This window comes from Callorhinchus milii, unplaced genomic scaffold (genome assembly GCF_018977255.1).
Source record: "Callorhinchus milii isolate IMCB2004 unplaced genomic scaffold, IMCB_Cmil_1.0 Scaffold7, whole genome shotgun sequence".
In the NCBI taxonomy this organism is placed as follows: Eukaryota; Metazoa; Chordata; class Chondrichthyes; order Chimaeriformes; family Callorhinchidae; genus Callorhinchus; species Callorhinchus milii.
In genome coordinates this window covers 15,989,081-16,011,444 of record NW_024704748.1, presented here as the reverse complement: position 1 = coordinate 16,011,444, position 22,364 = coordinate 15,989,081, and the positions used below count along the sequence as shown (strand labels likewise).

The following is a 22,364-nucleotide window of genomic DNA, read 5'->3' as shown; positions in this document are numbered from 1 at the left end:
TTTTCTTGTTACTGAGCACATATATCTACAGGCTAAATTATCAGGATTTTTGTGACAAAATACTCAATGTACAGAACATACTGCTTCCTCAAAGCCTATGTCTCTTTTTCCTTGACTTTCTTGTGACAAATATTGCTAAGAAAGGTAGCCATATGAATTATCTTGGAAGGGCAATGGCATTTTGCTGATTTAACAGTACATCCAGCAGAATTCAGTGGAAGCTAACCTTAGGATAGCCTACTTACAAGGTGGAATCAAATGCAGAACATATTTAATTCACCTTACCACCATCTGTTCAAAAAACAGCACAGCCAAGATTTGCAACTCATGTGTAAAATACCTTAACATGGGCTAAGTTCTATTCACATAAATAGATAATTCACTTGTAATATGTGCATATAATATGTCTAATGAGCTGACTCAGTTACATGAGAAATGGCAACAGGGAATATGGTTAATATCTGTTGCAAAATGCATTTGACCCAATCTTAACTGCTATTTAAATATATTTAGTCTACTATCAGAGTCTGGAACCATGGTTTTCCATGAAAAGAATTTCAAATTTTGGAAACATAAGAGGATCAAAAAGGTTGGGTATATGAATTAATAAATAACTGAATTCAAATCTCAAGGATTAAGGGAAACAAGGTTGGATTAGATCTCTGTGCCCTTTCAGAAAATGGAGTGTGTCATATGAGAATCTTTCCATGCTGAAATATGAATGATTGTAATTGTTGCAACATGCATGGCAGTGAAACTTCATTTCAAATCCACAATCAGGAGATGTTGGAGCTATTTCAAACTCAATGAAACCTCAAATGATACAAAACCACAAGTTTCTTCCACTTGGAATTATTAATAGGAGGTTTCCAAGAAGCCAATTTTTGACATTTTAAGATGTTCAACGCCTGTGCTACATAGAAAAAAAAAATTCTAATGAACTAAATTTGCAAATATAAATCTGGTCGAATACCCATAATTCAACCACAATATCCCTAATACTATAAATAATATTTCATCAGTTTCAAATATGCTCATTAACCTATTTTGATTTGAATAGATAAAACAATCTCAATAAGCATATTTAAAAAAGTCAAAAATTGCAGTTATTAACTTAAAATAAAATTGTTAATTTCCCTAATCTTTATTGCTATATTAAACCAAAACATAAATAAAAGTTGGATAAATAGCATTCAATATGATATAGACCGACTATTAGAAAATGTTTTTTAATGTAGAGAAATATAAACCAATGTATATTTGGATACAAAAATATAAACATGTCCATCAATTGAAACATCAATACTATTAGCAGAACTTGTTGTGATGACTGTTTATAATGCGATTCATTGTGAAGCTGCTATCAATCATTTCCATTGTAATGACTGTTCCCTCACCTGGCAATTTATAACTGCAGAGCAAATCACTAGAAATAACTCATTTTCAGCATATCCCAAGGTTAAAAGAAAAGTCTTGGAAGATTAAATAATACTAAAAAGTACATAAAGAAAATGGCCTCTTTGCCAATTTTAAATGTGACATATTTTATATGGTATACATTTTAGATGTTAACCTAAACCTAAATAGCAAAGGTCCTTCAACAGACAATTTGGAATCAGTACAAGTTTCATGGCCATTAAAACATCATATAGGTGAAATAACGCAACACATTTGAAGCACCGGTTTAATTAGCTCACGAGTACTGTGCACCTGTGCTATACAGGAAATACAGAACACTTCTGGCACTGACTAGCCTACTATCTAAGCATAATGCACAGGTGCAGGAAATGAAGTCTGTGGCGACCTAATACCCCTGGAATATTTTGAGAGAAAAATGAACTCTACCTTTTCTGCAGGATCCATGGCCTCAGATGGTTCTTGGGTTGGTGATATTACAGGTATTAAATCATGTATTGGAGTACCATCATCATTCTAAAAGAGAAATAATACAGTAACATGAGCCAAGGCAGTGTACACAAAAAACAACTTACACTTATATATCGCCCCCAACTCGAGCACTTGACAGACTCTGGGCGGGGGTGGGGGCTGGAATGTTTTTAGGCGCGACTTGAAAAAGGGGAGAGAGGGGGGGGCAAGGCGGAGCGATTGAGGGAGAGTGTTCCAGAGTTTCGGGGCGTGGTGGCTGAAAGCGCGACCTCCAGTCGTGAAGCGGAGGATGCAAGGGACAAGTAGGAGGCTGGTGCCAGTCGAACGGAGGCGCCTGGTGGTGGATAGGGGCGTGAGGAGGTCGGGGAGGTAGGGAGGTGCCAAGGGATGAATGGATGATAATGAAGATGATAATATCAATATAAAAGTGTGCTAATGCATATTCATTAAGTGTGGAAATTACAGATCAAATTATTTAAAACCTGAACTAAGTTATTTGCAGTATTTTAAATTAATCTGAATTTATGTAAGGTTATAATGTATACATACATTTCTTATCAATGATTTTGAAATCCTGCTAAAAATAAACTTGTGAAAATATTTCTTTGAACATTGTATATGTGGCACTGTCCAAAAATGTGGATCTGAGAACTTAGACCTTTGAATTCACAGCACAAATCAGGAGAATTATAAAAGTATTGCAAAATAAAGCATTTTTTGAATTATTTAAGATAGCATTACCCAATCAATTGAAATAAACAATATTCAATCTAGGTAATGTTGAAAGCTAAGGTCTATAAATGGATCAGAAACTCATCAACAGATCTTAGAAAGTTTCTGGACATCAAGGATATCGAGGCAATTTAACGACACAGTTATATTGATAGCATTGAACATTTAGCAAAATACATGGTCTGTCCAGGATCAACTTTTTTTGGGGGGGGTATGGGGATGGCAGGAAATCAGTTTAAATAACAAGAGAAATAGCAAGGAGAATTTGGGTGGAGTGGTTACTGAGCTCAATTGTGTGAGCTCAGTAACAAAGATCAGTATAGTTCCAACCAATGCTTAAATAGTCTTTTCATTCCAATGTAGGCTTTGTCAACTCAATTCTATTACGTTATATGGTACAGTAACTCTTCCAATTTCCTAGATTACTGACCAGCACTTAGCCTAAACAAAACTATGAAGGAAAAAAATAAGCATAAAACAATAAAACAACTTGGCTTAGATAAACTTGAAAACACAAAATAAGTAATTCACATGTCTTCTACTTCTACCTGATTCCAAGAACAATTTTGTAAAAGCAGTCATTCTCAGCTGCAATCTTTTGTGTGGAAAAAGACAGATTATTTAAATATGTTGCACACTCTCACCATTATACCTCATACCAGCTAATCATGTACCAGAATGTTTCGTACCAGTTGATCATGCACCACAACAAGACCAGGGAGAAATACAAAAGTATCCACCCACATCAAACTGAGGCAATTCAGGTTGATTGCCAAACTAGGTAAGTCTTGAATTTCTTATATGGTTGGAAATCATTTCCTAAGGTTGCAAATGTGATACTGTAATCAGATAACAAGCAATATTCTGCAGCAAATTCTAACAATAATAATCTATGCATTTGATATAGCACCGTATCATACTTTCGAGACGTGAATTAACTGTCTATTTTGTGGACGAAACGCGGAAACCAATTGTGCACAGCAGTGTCCCACAAACAATTGTGGATTGACTGACTACATTTTTTTTTAAAAAAATCATTTTTTTAGGGGATTATTCTAACAAATTGCTAATTCTAATAAAACTGTTAGCAAACTCGGCGTTGTACTTGTTTCGAGATTAATGAAGGATATAAAAGATGCGGCATCAAGGCTCTTAAAACATATGCCCATAGGACATCAATTTCAAAGAGAAAGTTCAGCACTTCAACAATCAGTTAGGACCTCACGAGAGCTAATAACTAATAAAGTGAAATATAATTCAATTAAAGAGCAGCTAAATCTTCCTTGGCCATATTTCAATCCTTCTGGATCGGCTTCCACTTATACCACGAAAATGATCCTTGCATTTGATACAGCGTCTTATCTTTGAAATGTCTCAAAGCTCTTCAGAGGAACTGTCGTAAAAAAAAAAGGGCGGGGGGAGAGTGCCTTGGACACTGAGTCAAACTCTCTGGTATGTGTCCTAAAAGTGCTCCTTTACCACCCTAAACCTATGTTCTCTTGTTCTACTGTCAAAATACATGTTACATGATTGATCTGGGTTTACTTTTTCAATCCTATTTAAAATTTCATACACCTAGTTGATCCCTTCTGAGTTGTCTTATCTCAAGACTGAAGAGCCCTAGATCCCTAGACTTTCCAGAGAGGGTCTGCCCGCAAACTCCTGAGGCAGCTGGATTTGGTGGAAATCACAAATCATGGGTAAGAGATAGAGTATTCCAGGCTATTTTTTTTTAATTGGGACTGGTCAGATGCATTGTGATTGTCTTTTTTGGTCCGACACATTTCTATGTTACATTTCTAAGGGAAACAAAGGATAATAGACTTGTGGAATAATTTACCAGAAAGTGCCGTTTGGCATAGGTCCAAAAGCCAACTAGAAACATGTCCGAAGAGAGAAAGGATTGAGGGAACGTAAGAACATAAGAACATAAGAATTAGGAGCAGGAGTAGGCCATTCGGCCCCTCGAGCCTACCCCGCCATTTGATAAGATCATGGCTGATCTTCTGACCTAGCTCTAATTACCTGCCTTATCCCCATATCCCCTAATCCCTCTATTTTTTAAAAAATCTGTCAGTCTCAGCCTTGAAAATGTTCAAGGACTGAGCATCTACAGCTTTCTGGGGTAGTGAATTCCATAAATTCACTACCCTCTGAGTGAAGAAATGTTTCCTCAACTCTGTTCTAAAAGGCTGACCCTTAATTTTAAGACTGTGACCCCTGGTTATAGATTCTCCTACCAGGGGAAACAGACCCTCAGTGTCTACTTTATACAGCCCTTTAAGAATCTTATATGTTTCAATAAGATCTCCCCTAATTTTTCTGTACTCTAGAGAATACAGCCCTAGTTTATTCAGCCTATCCTCATAGGTCAGTCCCCTCATCCCAGGAACTAACCTAGTGAATCTAGGGCAAGTTTGCCCTTTTTTAAATAAGGAAATAAAGTGAAAGCCGGTAACTAAGATTTAGAACTATTAAAAAGGAACAGGATTTTTGGGCCAAATTACCATTCCTGACCTAAAGATTTTTATGTTCAAATAATATCAGAACTATAAAGATAAAGAAAATATATTGTCACCAGCAATGACACTGGATAAATATCTCCACTAGGACTCTATCTTATAACTTCCTGGTGACATCCACTTACAGATTATCTGGCTGTTTCACTTAATCATTTACAATATCTCACGACTGGCCAAGACACATTTCTGAGGAACTTACTATTCAGTTATGATTCATCCTCACTTACTCAATAAAACTAGTTTTATTTCAATTGTAAACTTTACATAAGAAGGAAAATCAAATAAAGCAAGGAGAGAACAAAATAAAAGAAAAACTAAACAAAACCAAAGTTTGCTCTTGTACATCTCTAATCATTATCCTTTATTTTTGGCATTCATATGCGATGTCAGTCATATCTGAAGAGAATTCTAGATATTGGAGCAAAAACAGAAGGATCAATAAAATAGACTAACCATCACTGTATAGGAAACAGTTACAGGATGGAACTGAAGATATTTTTTCTTAAGTAGCCTCCACACTATAAATTATTTATTTGGACTAAAATATCCAATTCCATACTTTTATTAACAAGAAACAAAAATGCAGAATATAGTGGAATACATGCTTTGATCAAAATGAATTTTCTTCACTGTAGAGACCCCAAGTCTCATCCTCATCACAATGCAAATGTTTACTTATTACAGTGAATGTGGTGAAATTATATGCTGAATGCCTTCTGTGGAATTTTAATTTTGTTTCATTCAATATGACAGTTAAGTCTTGTGGACAATGAAATAAAACTAATCCTGTGAAGGAAGGTTCTTCGTGATATGCAATTGCCCATGAGGGAAAAACTGCAAATGAGAAGTAACAGTATGCATGCCAACACCACTCACAGAAGAGAGGATTAAGTGTGACAGTATGATTGCCTAGAGGGTTTGATATAAGACACCAACATGGTTCCTCTTTTATTTCATTTTGTTTACTCCTGTTGCTCTATAACAAGTTTTTAACCACTTCAATGCACCCAATCTTCAAAAGCATTGAGAAATTATTTCCATCACCACAATCAGTTTTAACAAGGGAGCACACAAATGTAATTTCTAACTTAAATTAAGGCAGTATCACATGCCTCACATTTTTGGCACTCTTGCAAACAACAACAACAAATTGCATTATATAATGCCTTTCACGTCATCTTTTAAATACACACATAGATTTATTACAAAGTATGGAACATTACACCATGGAACATTACAGCATAGAAACAGGCCATACAGCTCAACTAGACCATGCTGGTGTTTATACTCCACACTAGTCTCCTCCCCTCTCCATACCCCTCAATTCCCTTCTCCCTCATGTGTGCATCAAATTTTCCCTTAAAAATATTGATGTTGTTTGCTTCAACTACAGCTTCCAGCGGTGAGTTAAATATTTTTAAAAATATTTATTCCAAATCTTAAGTGAAAAGATTTGCGTTGAATAATATGGCATTAAATTCAGCACTCAAATAGTTAACATGATTACACAAAGTTCAAATCTTGCCATGTACATGTACATCTAATCTGCATTTTATGAGGTGTCATTAATGTACTCTTCAATAATTGTAGAAAGCTAGGTGTCATGGCTGACTGGGATAATGCTTTTTCCTTACAAAAACTTCCTCTCAGGAGATGCACTGCTCCAAATTAAATTCAGTGAAATAATTCAGACTGCTTCTGTTTGCTTTGCTGAGTTTTGTAGATATACGTCATAGATGAGGGCCTGGTAAGTAAGTTTTATCACTCCAAGCAATAATAATAATCCTTGCATTTGATATAGCGCCTCATCTCTATATTTGATATATGCCTTACTATGCTTGCCAGACTACTGGCTTCCGCTCCCTCCGCTCAGTGGGCTCCGGCCTGCTTCACGTCCCCCACCTCGCCCGCTGCACTATTGGCGGGCGGGCCCTTTGCCACTTTGCCCCCACCCTCTGGAATTCCATCCCGTAGTCCATCTATCTCGCCCCCTCCCTCGCCTCCTTCAAGACTCTCCTCTTCGACAGTGCCTTCAGTCACCCTCCTTCCCCTCTGTGCCCTCCACCCTTCCCGATCCTGACCTCCAGCTCTGGTCTGAAACACTGATTATCAAGTACTTTGGGACGTCCTCCCGACATGAAAGGCGCTATACAAATGTCATTTTGTTGTTATCAAGTCTTCGAAACGTCTCAAAGCACTTCACAAAGTATACTGTGAAGTGAATTGACTATATATTTTGTGGGCGAAAGGAGGAACATTAGCTCTGAGGTTGGGGCTCAGAGCATTTTACTCTGTCCAAAAATGCTTTAACATGGGGAGAGTAAAATGCTTCTGTTTCGGTCAGCCATTGTCGGACACATTTAACAAATGGTACTCGATAAATGCAAGTTGTATTATAATTACAGCAGGGGCCTAACAAGGTAAAATGTCTTTTTATGATGTTTATTTGCAACTAAGTACTGTATGTTGACTGAAAGAACACTCCCTATTGTAAGAGCGAGATTTAACTGAATTAGCTCTACTGTAATTTATAGTTAATGAAATTCCAGGCTAGATTTGTGGCAGGTGGAAAACTGAACCTTAAACCTGTCGTATTGCATCTACATTACAAAAGTTAAGGAACTGAATAAATATTTGTTCATTGAACAAATCAAACTCATTAGAGAGAGTGTGATGCAGAGCCAGAAAGTTTTTCACTGACAGTTGTAAACATTCCTTCGCCGTATTACTAGTCAGAGAGCACATGTCCTGGGTTAGCTCCATTCTTATTCTGAATTTATCTTTTCATTAAATGTATGATAAGAAGGGTCATAATAATTTCAATAAATCATTTTGTCGTTCAGAATGTAACTCGTAGATTTAATACAAGAAGTCTGCAAAGTATCAAATCTTCACTGCAGGACTCCAAAAACAGATAATCAATTATGTAATTGTTAGTTCAAATGCACAATGATTTCAAGGAACAGTTCTTGCTAATTTGCAACCCACTTAGGTGTTGATGCTAGACTTTATATTGTCTGCAACAGACAATTTAGTGACTCAGATACATTAAAAATCTCCACATTGATCTAGATTTCCTTTCTAGAACTAACTTTCTTCCATAAAACCATTTCCCGTCACACTCCATTGTCATAGAAATCAACAGGAAAATATGTACTATGTTTATCAAATGTTTGATATAGAGTCAGAATTTATTCATTTATAAAAAGAATCATGTGAACATTCAAAACTGCAATGCTATTTAAGAAAACTACATTTATTTATTGTAGTTCCACTTTTAATATTTAAGAGGAATTCAGGGAGTCTAACCATGCACCCCCATGCACAAAGAAAACACAAAACAATTTCTAATGAAACCTGACATTGTTTTACTAAAATGCCAATGTCATGGAAACAGCAAAAAAACATTTACAAACATCTCCCTATATTGTATTGAGGTCTCAGTCTATTCATTATGGCGATCGGGACGTTGGAAATTATCCAAGACAAGCTGTTCTGTTTACGCTAACTGTATCACATTATTTCTACCAAACACTGACTGCATATCAGTCGGACTATTAAGGAAGAGTTGCAGGTTGTTCTCAATATTGTTATCCCTCCAATAGCTATAAATCTAGCCATCAATCATTTCTTAATCAGTAGCAAAATCAAGACAATGTTCAATCATGGACTTTTGGGAACATATTTTGGCTATGGATGGAACCTTGGATAATACCATTTGGCTATGGATGGAACCTTGGATAATACCATTTGGCTATGGATGGAACCTTGGATAATACCATTGCTTTTTCTTTCAGACTTTAAGAATGATTTTTTTTCAGAACTATAATTAATAAACTGAAATTGTGGATGCATGTTGTGACAAAATTACACTAATGAAAATCATGCAGATGGCAGTGTGGGATTAAGAGTAGAAGTGGGTTTGATAATTACTGCATATACCACTATAAATTCTGTCCTTAAATGGTTCAGATCCTACCTCTCACACTGTCTCCACTTCAACTCTACAAACAGTTTCTCCTGTAGCTCCCACACCATCTCATGCGGCATTCCTCAGGGCTCTGTCCTTGGTCCCCTCCTCTTCAATATCTATATGCTCCCTCTTGGTGACATCATCCACAAACATGGGACCAACTTCCATATGTATGCGGATGACATTCAACTCTACCTCTCTGCCTCCACCCTCGATTCCAGGACCACTGCTGTCCTGCCAGAATGTCTGTCAGACATCAAGTCCTGAATGAGAGTTAACATTCTACAGTTGAACATCAACAAGACTGAGGCCCTCCTGGTTGGCTCCTGTCAGCGCCTCCACACCTCAGGCGCTGATAGCATTACCATCCAAGGATGCACACTCCACCTCACTGAGCCAGTCCAGAACCTTGGCATCTTGTTTGACCCTCAACTATCCTTTCTACCCCAACCACCTCCACAATATCGTCCGGCACCGCCACTATCTCACACCGTAGGCCGCCAAAACCCCCTCATAACATTCAGACTATGCAAACTCCTTGCTTGTCAGCCTCCCATTCAAAAGGATTAGAGTTTATCATCCAGAAGTCTGCAGCCCGTGTTCTCTCCCGCACCAGGCTCCATAACCCTATCACCCCCATCCTCACCTTCAAGGCCCTCCATGGCCTTGCTCCTCACTACCTCTGCAACCTCTAAACCCCCTATCAACCTGCCCGCTCCCTCGCTCAGCGGGCTCCGACTTGCTTCATGTCCCCCGCCTCGCTCGCCCCACCTTCAGCCACTCTGCCCCCACCCTCTGGAACTCCATCCTGCAGTCCCTCCACCTCGCCCCCTCCCTTGCCTCTTTCAAGACCCATCTCAAGATCCTCCTCTTCGACCGTGCCTTCGATTTCCCTGCTTCACCCCCTGCCCTCCACCCTCCCCAATCCCGACCTCCAGCTCGGTCTGAAACACTGATTGTCCAGTGCCTTGGAACGTGCTCCCGACGTGAAAGGCGCTATACAAATGTAATTTTGTTGTTTGTTGATGATAATAAATGTGCAACAGCAACACTTAAGATTTCTGCAGATCAGCACTACTACTTAAATGCCTCTAACATTGTGTAAATTACACCCACACTGATAAATATGCCCAAGTATCATCATAAAACTACTTGGAGGTCATTGTCTAGCCAATTCCAAAAGCAAAAAAATCACATTTTCTGGCAAAAAGCAGCCAGTGTTTTAGTCTCATTTAATTCCATAGTATTGCACAAGTTCACTTTGTGTATGGAGCACACAAGTTAGCATTTTGTATTCATGAGATAGCAACTCCAAACCTGAAAAAAAAATGGTCATTAGAGATCATTCACTTAATGAGGTCAAAGTATCATCAACAATGAGGTCTCAGAAGTGGGCAATGGACTGTAACTGCCACCTGGATCATGAGTAGAAATATACAATTCAAATTAGATGGAGCATTGCCAAGGTGTGGTATAATATGGGTTCAAGACAATAATTCCCTGTATGATTAGCTCCCACAAAAAGCTACAACAAATCCATTGTGACAATTATACTCTAAGTAGGAGCAATGAAAACGAAGTAGAAAAGGAACAGGAGGAGGCTGTTCAATCCACCGAGGTTGTTCCACCAGTTTTAGATCTTGGCAGATTGTTTGATCCCAATGCCCTACCCGTTAGTCATATTCCTTAATACATCAATTCAGCAAATTTTATTAGTGTCATAAAAGCACAATTTTAGCTTGAAGGACTTGGAAAATCCTTTTGCAACAACTTATGACACCAACTTATGGTGTACTTTTGCTCCAGTTTATTACTGGTTCTTAAAATGAGCCATTTGAATGAAGGAAAATTGCAGTCATGTAAGCGCTCCACATAAGGTATCCCAAAATGTTAATGGCTACCACATTAATATTGCATTTGTGCCTTCTAAAACATAATTCTATGTAGCTCTTAGGAAATGTTTGAACATGATGATATTATATGCCACAAGAATGCATTATTATTGAAAAATCAGGGCAAAATGTTTCCATGATCCAATTAATATATTTCTGTTCTTCATTTAAAAACAACTCGAATCTAATGACATTCATGAACTCCAAATTTTGCTTTTCAGAATCTACAACAGGACGATCTGAGTATTCCATCTTACATTGCATTTTGCTCATTTACTGCCTAAATCTCCACCTATTCAGAATGGCTAATGTATATTGTGCAATTTCCTTGCACTGTTGTAAATGACTTTTGATGGTCACATTAACCTTATTTTCTCATTTTATAACAAATTATACAGCAATTTCAACTTCACATCACAATATTGTAAAGCACAAGTTTATTACTGGTTCTTAAAATGAGCCATTTAAACTTAATGCCTGCCTCCACCACTAGCTGTTCCTAAGGGCCCCCAAGATCCTCATCTATGCTTTCATCATATTAAGGCTTGACTACCCCATCGCTCTGTTCTCCGGACATCCCAGCTCTTCCCAACGCAAGATGGAGAACGTTGTAGCCCGTGTCCTGCCTATATCAGGCTCCACAAGCCTATCACTCCCCTCTTCACTCGGCTCCACGAGCTCCCCACCCCCAGAGGAATGAATTCAAGATCCTCATTCTCACGTTCAAATCCTTCCACGGTCTTGCCCCATCTTACCTCTGCTTCACATCCCCGCCCTATCAGCACCACTATCAGCAGGCAGGCTTTCAGCCATTCTGCCCTGTTTCTGGAACTCCATTCCAGTGTCCCTCCCACCCCTCATTCAAAGCATGTCTGAAAACATAACCGTTTGACAACATTTTTGGCTATCTACCCCTCCCTCCCCATCCCTCTCAGTTCCAACCTCCAGCTCAGGTCTCACCCAGTATTTTGAGACGTCTTCCAAATGTGAGAGCCACTATCTAAATATAATTTGCATTGTTAATTCTTCGCTGCTTCCTGAGATACTGCTGCACTAAACTAATTTTCTTGGAGATATGTGAACAATAATTACAAAACACAGTATTGAAAATATTACAGTACAGTATTTTTTAGGAGTCACAATATGTTACGAGGCAATGTAAACAATCTAGTGTTCGCAATTCTAGTCTTTGGATGCAGACCTTTACCAAAGAAGCCAAAATAACACTGTACCATGTAGAATAGCATACCTGTTGCAACAGTCGTTTCAGTTTGAGTATCTGGGTTTTTACAGATGTGCAATCATGTACCATATGCCGCAGTGTCATCACATCCAGCATCACTGTGTTCTCCTGCACTGCCCCAGGCTGGTGGGCTCTTGGGTGACTGTTGGAAGCTCGGAAATAATTTGAAGAGCCATGCCATTCAAAATTGCTAACTGTAGATTCCTGGCCAACAGGACTTCTGAAATAAAAAAAGACAATAAGTGAATAAAATCCTGAAACTGCTTTGAAACATTCTCCTGATATGAAAGGAACTGTATCAAATGCATCGATTAAAGATTATTATTTAGCAACCTTCCTCAATCCTCAACCCTTTTCAAAACTTCATCCCTTCCCAAAGACATTTTCTGTGTAAAGGCAGATGCATATATTTTCCAATTGTTATCAGATGAAGTACAATTAAAGAATGCAGTAATATTAAAAACAAATGTCTAATAGGAAAAGGCATCATAATTGAAAAGTACAGAGAAGGCAAAGAGTGCCAAATAGTCTGCAATTAAGCAATAAAAAAGATCAAAAGTAAATGCATTATTCAGGAGAGTCATAAAAAAAGATATTTGGCAACAAAAATATTTCAGACAATAAAAAATATGAAATTGCAAATTTGATGAAAATATTTAACAATTTTATTGATCTAATAATGATTTGATAACATTTTCCGAACATAAATTACATGATAACATGTAGGAAAAGCAGGCTACAGGACTCCTGAGAACTCTACTGTGTTATTCAGAATGCGGCAGATGAAGAAACAATATCTTCTCTGGATATCATTTTGTTGTTGTTGCTATTCCTCGTGAAACATAGTGATCTCTCAGATGGTGAAGGGATGATGATAGTAATCTACATTAGAATATACAGCACAGAAACAGGTCATTCGGCCCAACTGGTCTATGCCGGTGTTTATGCTCCACATGAGCCTCCTCCTACCCTTCCTCAACTAAGCCTTCAAGCGTAATTTGAAAGTGGGGAGGGAGGGGCAAGGCGGAGCAATTGAGGGAAGGAATTACGGAGCTTTGGGGCATATTGACTGGCCGCCGATGGGGGAGCGGAGGGGGCTTAGGACGAACAGAAGGCCAGAGTCAGCCAAGCAGAGGCAGCGGGTGGTGGAGTGGGGGATAAGCGAATCGGATAGGTAGGGAGGTGCGAGGGCAGGAAGGGATTTGAAAACGAGTGAGAGGATCAGATTCATAAGACATCTGAGAATAGTTGGGCATAGTGAGAAAATTCTTGTGCTTCAATATTTAAAATCTTACTGTACTCAAAGGTAAGAATTAAGAGTAGACCAGACAAGTAAACTCATTATATTTCATGCATTATATATCATAGCATCATAGCAAGTGGGCTGTGATGCTATGATGCTTTCCACAGCATCAAACAATGCAAATCTCTGTAAATCTGCCAAAGTCTATATTCGCCACATTGTAAGTGGGCTGTGATGCTGTGATGCTGACTTTACGATGTTTCAAGATTAATAGTAATTCTTTATGACAGCAAGTTGCATCCACCCTGCAACAGAGATCGTTGCACAACTTTAGATACTTTAAATATTTTAAAACATTTCCCTTTTGGGCCATTGGCACTGTTTGGTGAATACACAACAATATTTACTAGAAAGTAGAAGTTCTGAATCCCTGCCTTTTTAAAAAAAAGTCTCATGCAAATCCAAAAACATTTTGGTCCCAAATGAGGGTATGTCGCACAGAATCCTAACAAAAACAACTGATGCTGTTGACTAACTCCTTTTTTAAAAAAGTAACTGCCTGGTTTTGCATGGTCTTTGGCGAGATTAATGGGCTGAATAGCATTTTCTCATTCCATACTCCCTTATGTCTTTGTTGACAACATATCAGCAGCTGCTGATAGTATATCAGCAAAGTAAAGGCTTTTTAAATATAAAATGATATAAAAATACCATTACAATATGACAACTGCTGTCAAACCCATGAAGCTAAAGTTTCAGTGGCACTTGATGCCTTATTATTTTTTAATGGTGTAATTTATAAATGTTTATGAAAAAGTCAATTCAGATATCTGAAATAAGAATTCAGCACACAGCACATGATAGAGGCAGCTAAAAATAGTAATAATATGGCTGCCTTTAGCTGAAGTCAATAGGCTTTCAACTCCCAACTGAAACTCTTTACATGTCACTAAAGCGCCACCATACACAAAATTCATAACTCCGCTGCCCAGATACTCACCCACACAAAACCTCCGTACCTGCATCACACCAGCCTTTGCCAGGCTCCACTGGCTCCCAATTATCGAACGGATCGATTTCAAGATTCTCTCACTTGTTTTCACATCCATTCATGCCCTCGCCCTTCCTACCTATGCAATATTCTTACCCCCCCACTCCACCACCCACTGCCTCTGCTCGGCTGGCTCCGGCCTCCTGTTTGTCCCTTGTCCCATCCGCTCCACCATCAGTGGCCATGCCTTCAGCCACTACACCCTGAAACTCTCTCAGCCTTGCCCCCTCCCTCCCCACCCTCAAATACCACCTTAAGACCTTCCTTTTAGATTGTGCTTACTGTCACCTCCCCCCTCTCTCCCCTTGGCTCAGTGTCAGTCTCTGCCACTGTCAAGCACTCTGGGACGCTCTCCTGCGCGAAGGCGCTATATAAATGCAATTTGTTATTGTTGTAAATGTTTTGTTTCAACATCTTTGAATTTAATTAGTACTGCATTGTACCACAGTATGGGCCTGAAACAGATTGCATTTTTATATTCCATGAACTAGATACATTTTTTTTTAGTGCAGCAAAGTTTCTTTCTCAATACAGCTCTCTTCTCCCTACTTCAAATGTTTTCCATCCTTCCCTGAAAGTGCCAACTCATGCTGGGCTATAGTTCCAGGCTTATTACCACTTTCAGTATCTCTCCTAAGTGAGTATTTACTCATGGGTGCAGGTGAGTGATTATTATCAAGCTTTTCAACTGCAATGGCTCAATTGTGCACCAAATAGTGTCTTTATCAACTTCATCAGAACTGCTCTCCAACAATCTTTCTCAAGTATTTTTGCTGTTGATGGAACTTCACAGTGAAAAAGTATTCATGACCGTTTATCCATACATGTTACTCCATTATTTAGTCTTGTTGCAAGAGTAGATCTGACATTTTTCATTTCATTGTACAGGATTGTAATTAACACAAGTTAATAGTAAAACCCTGTTGTAGTTTATTATGTTGACAAAACTCGATTTTGTTACAGCTTTGTGACTCCCTGTCAGTGATCCATTATTCCACACAGCTTTTAAAAAACACAGATGTTGGCTGTGAAGAATAATCTTGTACAAAATGATTGCTCTTTGAGTCAGGAGAAAATGTTCTTCACTGACAATAACATTTCATCTTGCCAGGAAGAACATATGAAAAAACAACTGGTATACACTTCATTCCTGCATAAGATTGAGAGTTCTGAGTCACTTCGATGTGGCAACAACATCAGTAGAATATGACCATTCCCAATGAAGAAATGGAAGAGACACGGATGTAGAATTGGCTGAAGAGAGAAGGGAACAGAGGACCTTTGTTGGGGAGCAAGGTGAAAAAGCAGGAAGTAAGACATAGGAAACACATATACCACATGGATTGGATTGAACTTGCCAAAGGAAAGCTGACATAGATATAGGAGTGTTAATTTGCTTGTTGCTCACCATGTCAAAACAGTGTGAGGCAGCAAAAAATAAGGCAAGGATGCTGAGCTATATTGCCAAATCAGTTGAGTTTGGATTCCCAGTAATATTTAGGTTTAGAATTGCAAAAGCAATTGAAGACAGACACCAGTAAGTATTTCTTTACCCAGACGGTAACTGACAACTGGAATAGGTTGTCAGGAAGGACAGGACCCTGGATCCATTTACAAAACAGTTTGTTGTGATGGGAAGACAGTAGGGGGGGATTCTGGAAGGATGGGCCAAAGGACCTTCTTTCTCCAAACCAATCTTGTGAAATATACAACTTGATGCAAAATAAAACCTATGAGAATATAACTTTTCATTAACATTGCGCCTACTTCATAAGGTACTCCAGCAAACATTTTCAGGTAACCAAAAACAGATGGCAATATAAAATGCAAGGAACTTTTATTATTATTTAGCTGTATTGGTAGAAATATCAAAGCAATATGTTTGCTTTCTACTATTGTATTTTAATAGATAATGGAAGTGTGGTAACAAAAATGGGGGAAACAAAATCACGAAGGGATTTGTTACCCATTTCATATATATTTCAAGTAAGAATCAGAGCACTGCTGGAAATGCAGCTTGTTGAGCTCACACTACCTGGAAAGAATGGAGCTTTGCTGCCCTCTCAACTATCCAGTATTTTCAATGCAAGCACAAGACATAAACAGAGTTGCAATATTTCTTAGTTATGCTAGTTGTTTTTATTTTGAATATTAAATTTATTCCTAATAACTGCTGAATGTTAAGAATTTTGTTGAAGTCATTTCATGAACAGCAAAGAAAATAAATAATAAATTGGTCACTCAATCCATTACTGTTTGTGGGACACTGCTGTGCACAATTGGCTGCCGCGATTCATACACAAAATATACAGTATTCACATTATATTCTTTGAAGCGCTTTGAGATGTCTCAAAGATGTGATAAGGCGCTATATCAAATGCAAGGAATATTATTATTAATTTAATGACAAATCAAATAAAGATGTACATGCAAACTATATTTGGAAATTTAAGAGGTCGTAACAAAGAGATAGCAATACATTCCAGGGTATGATATTTGAAGAGAGAAACAGTATGGAAATAGAATTAACACTTTTATCACATAATAGTTTATTATTGTCCGTACGTCAGCAGAATAAGTACTCTCAATACACAGTTTCGGCTGATGGCCTGGGTCTTATTCAAAGCTATAAGTGTGCTTAAGAGGGTGTGTTTAACAATAATGTGTTTACATAGTGACAATTATAAATACAGCAAGCTGTTATATTTGCCCTCAATGGCACAATAATTATTTTTAAATAATTTATTGTTACGAAGGCAAACTCTCCATGCATTCGGGCCTAGAGAGGACATCATTAATTATATGGTGCAAGACATTTGGCGAAAAATATAATTCAAAAACCTATCCCTTGTCAGATATCAAACACCGCTCCCACAATAGCTGATATGATGATAGATGTATTGATAGGTATAAACAATATGTAGGAACAGTTATTGGAATTAGTGATGCGGTAAAATAAACGTCTTTGCAATATTAAATACTAGAATTCTCCCTTATTTGTATTATCATTCACACAATGAAAGAATATGAACCGAGACTGTGATTAAGTACTGTGAGATGTGCAATGAATTCCAATGTACTGATGTCTCCCTCCACACAACCGTGTTGTTTAGCAGGAGGGAGCATATATTTGACATATTCAAATAGCAAAAAGAAACATTTTAACAAAGGAAAGCACATGGTTTGGAGGTTTGTTTGCTTGTTACCAGAATTTTGCATCTCTACGTATCCTTAAAATCAAATCCAACCCTGGATTAACCTGTGAACAGCATGGTTGGTAGCATGATTACCAGAGATCCTCTTCTGAGGAACCCACGTTTGAAGAAAATCTTTTAAGTCCCATTTGAGGTTTAAAAAAATACAATTACACATCATATGGGTTTCCAATCTACCTAATATTGTAGATAATGCATGAAAATCTGGAAAAAAAACATGGTTCTTGTTGAGCATTTTTCGAAGGTTTCTCTCAAGCAGTTTCTCCAAAAAAGATAACAGTGCATGCTCCAGAAAGAGAACAGGGCTGGCCTTGCCTGGGGAGGAAGTTGTATATAATGTGAGATGGGTACCAGATATTTGTACTTGTGTAAAGATGCAATATTGTGCTTGGTAAATTAGGTGAAACCTTGTACTCTGATTTTAAACAGGTAGAGACACTGCATTTGTTATTTTGTTCAGTGAACTCTTTTTCCCTCACCAGAAAAATAAGATCATTTTGACCAATCAATATTTCTTGATACCTTTATATGTTGCAGATGCAACTAAAAAAAACAAGAGATTCATCTGTAGTCACTTACTAATCAGCTAACAATTTCACTACGGATTTAATGTTGTATTGCCATCGTCTTAAAAAAGGATCAACATAGAGACGTGTAGTGAAAGACTAAAGCATGACGGGAAGACCATGACATTCTTGATTTAAGAGACCTTGCATCAAAAATCAAGGAATGCCACTTGAATCTGCTTGGAACTCAAAATACCACAGCAACAGCTAGAAATTGTTAAATCAGGGAAAACAATTCTAAAATTTTTTTTGATCCACGCTTCTGTCATTGCATTGCAGTTCTTTATTTCAGATCACGAACATAGACCCAAACACATTTCTGCCATTATTTATTGGACTACAGTGTTACTGTTATTCTATGTAGATTTTAACTTTGGTCTTTACTTAACTATGTTGGAAATTAATGAGAATGATTAAGATCAATGCATTTACTTTAATCATTTGCACAGAGCTGAAATCTGAAGCCAATTCTTTATTTGATATGATATTGATTAGAAACTATTGCCCACAATAGTACCCAGAATCAGAAACAAGTTGGAAGCAAATTTCTCCCTTTAGAAAATTAAGTAATGCCACTTGCACCCAAGTGTTTAACAATCTTAATTTTCATATTATAAAACAAATTAACTTGTTTTGAAATAAATATCTGTATATTTCAATGCAGGGAAGTGCAAAGAAAATTAATGGCAATTTGCTTCGAGCAAGAGAAGATTGCTTCAATTTGGTTAGTATCCCAATTATAAGAATTGAACCATTTGAAACCTCTCAGACACAGCAGCTGTACAAATGATGCATAGCTTGAGTGTGATACACATTTTCGTGTTCAGTTACAGTGAATATTTTAAATATATTAGGCTACTCAGTAAGAAAAACAATTTAATTTCAGCCACACCTGCGGTCAAACATATGCAAGATGTACAGTGTGCATTTCTGTGCATTGATCCTCCTCACTGGAACACCCAGTACTGTTTGCAAGTATAATCTGGTCACGCAAGCGCAGTATAATGTTCATTTAAATATGAGGCTGTGCTGAGGTTAAACGTTAAACTGAAAACAATACATTACTCCACTGTTGAACTATTACCATAGCATATTATGGTTCCCTGTATCATAAGGGTAACAAATAAAGTTTACAATAAAGTGGTCGTCAAGTTAACCATGTTTGCACTATGGGAAAATTTGCCTACAAAAAGCAACCATTTTAAAGCTGTATTTGCGACTTCTTTCTCAGAAAGATCTGTTCTGTCAGCATCTGTCTTTTTGAGGCATGAAAATGGAATTTCAAGACTATATTAGAGGGCTGAGAGCTTTGCTCACCTGTAGCAAGGAAAAATGTCTGCAAGGCAGACCGGTGGCAGGAGGGGCCTCTTAAAATGCTGTCTGGTGGTATTGCCTTCAGTGCACAGAGAAAACAAAACTCATGAAGGGGGGACTCAGGAGGCAGAACCACCGCCTTGTTTAACTTACAGCATTGCCTATAAAAGCAGACTTGCTTTTGGAAGTGGTGCCAACAATTATCTTTAATACTATATACCTTACATTTTCTATTATGAGACAGGTTCTGAAAATCAAAAGACACATCAATTGAATTCCAATCTACATTCCTCTAAAAAATTAAATGACATAAATCAAGCAAGCCCTTTAAAAATCCCAGCTGACTCAATTTTTGTATGTGTTCACAAATTTCAACCTGAATTACCAAAATATCAGTGTAAGGCTATTTAGCCTCTAATTTCCTAGTTTATGCCTTTCACTTATTTAAAAAAAACACAATTGTAAACGTTTTCCAACCTACAGTTCTTTTTACTTTTGCACTAGACCAAATATCTAATTATTTTGTAATTTGAATTATTCATGTTATAAAATTAAATGATCCTCAACAATGACACTTCAAAGTCTTCAATTGTGCTGATGGCAGTTATGTCATCTATATAGGATTAAAAAGCATCAAGCAGCCTGAAGATAAGACTGAGGCCAACGCTTAGCTCGATAAAAATCTTGGAAGATAAAAACCTTCACGATATCCAGGATGCCAGCGCTGACAGCCTACCCAACAGCAGGCTGAACCAAACCACAAGGGAACATTTCAAGGAATTATCACCTCTGTTCAGCAGTAAATCAGTAGACCTTACAAATTAGCGTAAAACATTGACATATTCACAAGCATCTATAGATGCAAGTTCAGAAAGGCCTCAAATCAGCACAGAATTCTCCAAACAGTGCTTGGTCTTACAGAAAAGCTGATCTGATCAGAGACAAAAATGCATTCCTCACTTGAGCAACAAAGATGCAATTATGTTTATCAAAGCAGTAGCTACATTAAACGTTATTCAAGTTAAATAATGAAAATTGATTTGATAAGCTAAGTATGTCGCTTGCAACGCTTAATCTTCACATATATTCTATTATTTATAATTGTTAATAGAATTATATTGGCATATCTAATGTTAAATATATTGGAGATACATCAAATGGATTGATTCTAAGAAGACAAATTAGCTAAAAGGAATTCAGGGGCATTGCATTTTTGGAAAACAAAACTCAAAAAATAAAGTAATCATCCCTGAATCCTTAGAATAGTTCACAATCACTGGCAACTATAATGTTATAATGAATAATCTATCAGTTTGTAAAGATAAAAATGTAAACCATGATTTCTGGGATGGCCTGGGTATTTGGTACAATATTGCTTAATAGTAGCTTTCAGTATGATTCATATCTGGTGTCAGCCTGATTAAATTGGTAGCACTCTTGCATCTGAGTCAGAAGGTTGTAGATTTGAGCCCCACATCAGGACTTTGAACTCACAGTAAAAGCTGACAGTGCTGGGGGAGTACTGCAATGTTGCAAGTGCTATCTTTTAGATTAACAATTGAAGTGAGGTTGTATCTACCTGTTCAGATGGACATTAAAGATTTCACAGCATGCTTCAAAAGAGGATGGGATTTCTCCCAGTGTTCAGGGCAACTTCATAGCTGCTTGTGAGACATTGCTGCGCACAAATTGGCTGCTGCATTCTCCAACAAAATACACAGTCATTACACATTCAATGCATTACACAGTAAATCCTGTAAAACACTTTGAGGTACGATATAAAATGCAAAGCGCTTTTATTATTCATCAAAAGTGGAGCCTAGACTTTATAATGCAAATTAGAACAATCCCATTCTTGAACATTGAGAACTTTTGGTCCAAATTTTCAAAGATTAACAATCTAACAGACCAATTGTTGGTAAAGTAGATTCAAAAAGGGTAAAAATTAAAATTTCACATGAAGTAAGACTGCTTACAGTCAGCATTAATTCCTTCACTATCTGACGACAATTTTTAAGCCGCTACCTTCCTTAAAAACAGAACCATCATCAAACAAGGTGAAATCACTCAGCAAGAACTTGTTCTGGAATTTTAATGCTCTAAAATATTATGATATCTTCTCCAAATCCCACACTGCATAAATGGCCCAACACCCAACCAGTTCCCAGGTATTCTAACAGACGCAACCTGCGACGTAAGTACACAGTAAACAAACCAATTTCTCAAATTTATCTCAGATGTGAATTGAACCTATGTAGAAGATGGATTAAACATTTAATTTAAAGCCTACCTTTATAGAATTAACATTCGAAAAATGTAACAATATCCATGCGTGAAGATTCCTATATACATTCACCTTACAAATGAATTTACTTTTTAGATATTCTTAGAACATTGATCCACAAAACGATTACAGCTTGAGTATGCTTCTTGATTACAGTTACATCAAATATATTCTGCTAATCAAAAAGCTGGATTCATATGGGTCTTCACTGTAATTTGTGGAGTATTTCAGAGCGCTGAAGACATTTACACAGTGAAAAGTATATTCTAAACAGCGTCTGAATTTGATCAAAGATTTAGAAAATCCTATACTCTATAACAAAATTCCATAATGTCATTAAAGGTAGACCAAAGGCTCCATTGTGTTAACAAATAGTAACTCCAGAGAATATTCTTCTAAGGATTTTTCAACTATAAGAGGATGGAAATGTGACATATCCGCT

At 37.4% G+C, this 22,364-nt stretch overlaps 1 protein-coding gene across 1 annotated transcript in view; it reads right to left on the bottom strand.

The window, feature by feature from the left end:
- The window catches only part of LOC103181162 (serine-rich coiled-coil domain-containing protein 2), a 164,084-nt gene that overhangs the window by 51,378 nt on the left and 90,342 nt on the right, over positions 1-22,364 (bottom strand). Inside the window, exons 6-7 of the mRNA XM_042336760.1 lie at positions 12,256-12,469; positions 1,846-1,932 (exon numbers count right to left, since the gene is read on the bottom strand). Coding sequence (XP_042192694.1) covers positions 1,846-1,932; positions 12,256-12,469 — 301 coding nt within the window. The remainder of the gene's footprint in view (positions 1-1,845; positions 1,933-12,255; positions 12,470-22,364) is intronic.